The sequence below is a fragment of the Colobus angolensis genome, unplaced genomic scaffold (genome assembly GCF_000951035.1).
Source record: "Colobus angolensis palliatus isolate OR3802 unplaced genomic scaffold, Cang.pa_1.0 Scaffold151, whole genome shotgun sequence".
Taxonomy (NCBI): domain Eukaryota; kingdom Metazoa; phylum Chordata; class Mammalia; order Primates; family Cercopithecidae; genus Colobus; species Colobus angolensis.
The window spans coordinates 56,806-62,905 of record NW_012114611.1 but is presented as its reverse complement, the minus strand read 5'-3'; the positions used below and the strand labels follow the sequence as shown (position 1 = coordinate 62,905).

Below are 6,100 nucleotides of genomic sequence, written 5' to 3'. Positions count from 1 at the left end.
CAGGATGGTCTCGATCTCCTGACCTCGTGATCCGCCCGTCTCGGCCTCCCAAAGTGCTGGGATTACAGGCTTGAGCCACCGCGCCCGGCCTTGTGGGGGTTTTTTAAGACAAGGTCGCACTCTGTCACCCACAATGGAGTGCAGTGACACAGTCTTGGCTTACTGCAACCTCTGCCTCCCGGGCTCAAGTGATCCTCCTAGCTGAGCCTCCCAAGTAGCTGAGACTACAGATGTATACCACCACACCCAGCTAATTTTTTTTTTGTTTTTGGTAGAGATGGGGTTTTGCCATATTGCTTAGGTTGGTCTCAGACCTGGGCTCAGGTGATCCATCCACCTGCCTCAGCCTCCCAGAGTGCTAGGATTACAGGCATGAGCCACTGCACCCAGCCTAAAAAAATTTAAAATTAGCTAGTACAATCACTATGAAAACCAGTATGGAGATTTCTCAAAAAACTAAAAATAGAAATCTACCCAAAGGAAATCAGTATATCAAAGGGATACCTGTACTCATAAGTTTACTTGCAGCGCTATTCACACACAATAGCTAATAGCATCAAACTCTGTGTCCATCAGTGGATAAATGGATAAGAAAGAATTAAATCACGTCGTTTGCAGCAACATAGATGGAACTGAAGGTCATTATCTTAAGTGAAATAAGCCAGGCACAAAAAGAAAAATATCACATTCTCACTTGTATGTGGGAGCTAAAATATTTGAACACATGGAAGTAAAGAGTGTAAGAATAGGGCCGGGCATGGTGGCTTATGCCTATAATCCCAGCATTTTGGGAGGCCAAGGCGGGAGGATCGCTTGAGCCCAGGAGTTCAACACAAGCCTGGGCAACATACCCATTGCTACAAAAAAAAAGGCATGGTGGCGTGTGCCTAAAATCCCAGCTACTCGGGAGGCTGAGGTGGGAGGATTGCTTGAGCCCAGGGGGTTGAGGCAGCATGATTGCACCACTGCACTTCAGTCTGCGCTACAAAGCAAGATCCTATGTCAAGAAAAAAGAGAGAATGGAAAAATAGATAACAGAGACTGGGAAGGGTGAGGGGCAAGGAGGAGGATGAAAAGAGTTAAAGGGTACAGGCCGGGCGCGGTGGCTCAAGCCTGTAATCCCAGCACTTTGGGAGGCCGAGACGGGCAGATCACGAGGTCAGGAGATCAAGACCATACTGGCTAACACGGTGAAACCCCGTCTCTACTAAAAAATACAAAAAATTAGCCGGGCGAGGTGGCGGGCGCCTGTAGTCCCAGCTACTCAGGAGGCTGAGGCAGGAGAATGGCGTGAACCCGGGAGGCGGAGCTTGCAGTGAGCTGAGATCCGGCCACTGCACTCCAGCCTGGGCGACAGAGCGAGACTCCGCCTCAAAAAAAAAAAAAAAAAAAAAAAGGGGGGAAAAAAAAAAAAGGGAAAAAAAATTGTGACTGTATTTATACAATGGAATGTTTATCTGTAATGACTGAATGGTCATTTCAACATGAATAAATCTTAGAAAATTTGAAAAAAAAGCAAGTTGCAACAGAATACACAAAGTATGATATAATTTTAGAAAATAAACTAAATGATAGGCAGTTTTAGGGTCATATACTTATGTACTACAACTATAAAAATAAGAAATGAGATGTCACATGGCAAAAATTATAAAGTGCTAATACTGTCATTGGGCATATAAGGAAAGGAGTACCTCACATACATTACTGGGGGAAATACGGAGTTTTATGGTATCTACTTGCCCCACATTTCTACTTGTATGTGACAAAAGGTAATGTAAACAAACAAAAATTTAAGTCTGTTAACTGGGAAATATATTTGCAACTTTTATATACAGAGAAATAATTACAAGATGTATAGATTATATAAAGATTTATTTCTGTAAATAAGAGACCTAACAGGAGGAAACTGGTCTGTGAAATACGGCCTTGTAAACTTGAAGTTATTCCAAACTTTATGCATAATCAGGGAAATGTTAAAGCAATGAGGTTCACTTTTTGTCAGCCACTAGACTGACAACCATTTTAAAATGTTCATAACAAGCACTCTCCTGTACTGCCCGTGGGAATGTAAATGGTACAGATACTCTGGAGGACAATTTGGCAAATCTTTTTTTCCCCTTTTTTCTTTCTAGTTTGACTCTGGGAATTTTTCCTTCCTTCCCCCCCCACCCCCCCATTTCTCTGTACTTCAATGGATATAAGTTGGCACTATCTCTTGACTTTAAGTGAGTATAGCTTGTGATCCTGCAAGAAATACATGTGTAGAAATACATGTAAAGAATGGAGGCTGAGCGGGTGGCTCACGCCCATAATCCCAACACCGTGACCAGGAGTGAGACCAGCCTAGGCAACATACTGAGACCTCATCTCTACAAAAATAAAATTAGCTGATGTGGTGGTGTGCACCCAGCTACTTGGGAGGCTGAAGTGGGAGGAAATCTTGAGCCCAGGAGGTCAAGGTTGCAATGAGCCGTGATTGTGCCATTGCACTCAGCCTGGGTGACAGAGTAAGACCCTGTCTCAAAATGAAGAAAAAAGAAAAAGAATGTTTACTGGAAGCCACTTAAAAATCTGTTAACTCCAACAGAGCTTAAAGGTAAAAATAAATAAATAAAAGTATTTTTGTGAGGGGATAGATTTTGTACAGTGCTTTTAAAAGGAGAGATGTACACTTAAAAAGCAAGTTGCAAATAGTATCTACATATATAGCATGAAAATCTTAAAATAGTACTGTTCCTGTTTTTGTTTTTTTTTTGAGACGGAGTCTTGCTCTGTTGCCTAGGCTAGAGTGCAGTGGCACGATCTTGGCTCACTGCAACCTCCGCCTCTCAGCTTCAAGTGATTCTCCTGTGTCAGCCTCCCAAGTAGCTGGGATTACAGGCATGTGCCACCGTGGCTAATTTTTGTATTTTTAGTAGAGCTGGGGTTTTGCCATGTTGGCCAGGCTGGTCTCGAACTCCTGACCTCAGGTGACCTGCCCGCCTTGGCCTCCTAAAGTGCTGGGATTACAGGCATGAGCCACCACGCCTGGCCAATACTTCCTGTTTCTATATGTATATAAACTTACATATGACTTCACAGAAATGTTTTAAGAGAACATGCATAAAACTGAGTATTTGCTGAAGCATTGTTTGTAATTTGAACTTAAATAAAAGAAGTAATGTGTCAGAAGTTAACCAGAGGACCCATAGTTTTACTCTCTGGTATTTATTCAAGAGAAATGAAACCTGTCTACAAAAAGACTGGCACAAAAACCTGCCTATGCAGCTAACCCTAGAAACAGCCCAAGAGACTGGATAAACAAATGGTGGTTATATTCATACAGTGGAATATGTCCAGCAAGGTAAAGGAACAACCCCCCACGCAGCAACATGGATGAATCTCAGATGTGCTGAGTGAAGGGACACCAGATACAAGAGTATGTAGTGCATGACACTCTTACATGAGGTTCTAGAATACGAAAAAAACTAATCTCTGGTGATAAAAATCAAAACAATAGTTGCTTAGAAGGGGACTGACTAGGAAGGGGCATGAGGGAACTTTCTAGGACAGTGGGAATGTTCTGTTTTCTTGACAGGTGTGGGTTATCTAGGTACACACAATTGCCAAACTCACTGAATTCTACACTTAAGATCTGTGTGTTCACTATGTGTAGATGATATTTTAAAGAGAAAAAAAGGTGACCACGGAAAATTACTGAAGAACATTTACCATTTAAAGAACATGAAGTTTTTTCTAACAATGTTTTTTTAATGCTCATATTTAGAGAAGCTGCTCGAGAATGTCGCAGAAAGAAGAAAGAATATGTGAAATGCCTGGAAAACCGAGTTGCAGTCCTGGAAAATCAAAATAAAACTCTAATAGAAGAGTTAAAAACTTTGAAGGATCTTTATTCCAATAAAAGTGTTTGATTCTTAAGAAAGAAAATATTTTTGTGAACTTGCATAAAAATTAAATGGATTTCTTAGTGGAGTTTTATAACTTAAAAGGTCAAAAGTTAAGCTTTTTATTTAGGCTTTTCAACTCAAGGATAACTATCTTATGCACAATATCTAGTGACAGAAGGAGAAAGTGAAAAATGACCTCGAGGAAACTGCGGGCACAACTGGAAGCTTTGTAGAAATTAAACATATTCAAGGAGCAAGAAGTGGACTTTCAGCAGTCTAAATTTTCTAAATAACCAATAGTTGCCAATCCAAAATGGCAGAGAAGATGAAATTTGATAAACTGAATTTTTAAAAGTAAATCAATTTACCCTACAGGTTTGCATTTCCGTTTGCTGAAATTTACCTTTTTTAGTTATATATGTGTGTGTGTGTTTCTGCCAATAAATTCTAAATTACAAAGGTAAGAGAAAACCTAGTACATTACTAAATATATAAAGTATGTGTTCTGATTATGTATACTTGTTCTAGTGTCAAGTCTTTTTAAGTGGGTTTTTTAAAGTTTGTTTATTGGACTTGATTTTTGAGAGTGGGTTAATTATTTTTAAGATCTTATCCTAAAAGGCATCTAAGGTACATGAATGGAGTATGGTGATTTTGTAACATTTTTTATCAGAATGGAAAAAGAACTGTTTAAAAGTTTGATACTTTTAAATAGTTGTTTTTTTTTTTGCTTACTCTGGTAATGGTGATTTTCTACAAATACATAATAAATTGTTCTTTTGATTCTATATTCTGTATGCAGTTGAATATCCATTACTTATTCTGCTGTGCTTTAATAGAATGGAATGTTTACAGGCCCTTAAAATATTATTTTTTAAAAACCTTCTGAAGATGCATACCAAAGTTTTTCCAAGAAGATTTTATAATCAATTTAATAATGTAAGGTTTATCAGATTCTATTATAGTTATTAAGGCAATTTTATGTTAGAGACTATTTTGTAATGTAGTGAATGGTACCTTTATAAGAAAAGTGACTGCCAATATATTTTTATAGCTGATCTTTATAAATTCTAATGTTGAGTTTTTAATGATTATTTTAAATGTTTATATAGTTTAGTAAAATTTACATCTCAAAGTATCATTTTTATATTATAGGAAGTAAAGTTTTCAGATTGGCTAATACTTGCTTTGTAAATTTTGTATGCAGTTTATCTAAAATTCAGAAATACTGTCAGCACACCAGTGTTTAACATCTGTATTTCCAATTTGTATACAGTTTAAAATTGTACTGCAGAACTGTTGTGTGCTTCTTACACAATATGTATCATATTGTTGTCTGTGAAATTAAAGGACATTTGATAGTCTACCGAATGTAAAATATAATGCTTGGTATATGAATGATGAGCTTGCTGGTGGCCATACTGTTAATTATCCTAATACTATGTAGAAATCTTAACTGATACATTTGCGTTTGATCCTCCTGATGAAATTTCTCATTAAAAGGGTCTTTTAAAATGGGACTCTGTTGACTTGACAGAACTTTAAGAAAAGAAAAAAAAAACTTTGATCACCAGGGGGATTACTTACACCACTTACTACCTTGTGTAAAGCCAGAATCTCAAACTGGTGGCCCATTAGGCCTAAAAATATGGGAGGTATGAGGTTACTGAGTTATGTCAAAAGACTGTTTCAACAGATAATATATTATTGAGTAGACACCATGCTTGTCTACAACAGGTAGCCTAGCTCTTAGTGCCTTAACAGCTGGACATCTGCAAATATTTGTAAACTGCTGTCTTCAGACTTCTGGTGTAGGGCCTTGCTCACTGGACCCAGTTACTTACTCTAGCTATATGAAACACGCCAGGGCAAACCATTAATGGTTCCATAAATGCATAACAAATTATTGTCCTGTATGTTTTTCTAATTGGAATCCAATGTGGGGCTTACCAACTTTTTAAGTGATTATAGTCCAAACATGAAATTAGATTTCCAAAATGCAAAAGACTAATCAAATTATTTCCTTAGTTCAACTTGCTATTTTACTTAATTATCAATGTACTTATTTATATATTGATGGAAATAGATTATTATCCACCAACACATATAGGGCAATAAGATACTCCTTTAATATTATTGAACAGAGCAGGAAGAATGGGCATTTGTTAGCATTTTGGAATTCTTACTATATTTATTCATTCAGCAATTTTTTA

At 37.6% G+C, this 6,100-nt stretch overlaps 1 protein-coding gene across 2 annotated transcripts in view; it reads left to right on the top strand.

Moving 5' to 3' along the window:
- Positions 1-5,265, top strand: part of ATF1 (activating transcription factor 1) — a 72,153-nt gene extending 66,888 nt beyond the window's left edge. For both annotated transcript variants that reach the window (XM_011936121.1, XM_011936122.1), the window contains one exon: positions 3,767-5,265. In XM_011936121.1, the coding sequence (XP_011791511.1) occupies positions 3,767-3,911 (145 nt within the window). In that variant the 3' untranslated portion in view covers positions 3,912-5,265. The remainder of the gene's footprint in view (positions 1-3,766) is intronic.
- Positions 5,266-6,100: the final 835 nt, after the last annotated feature.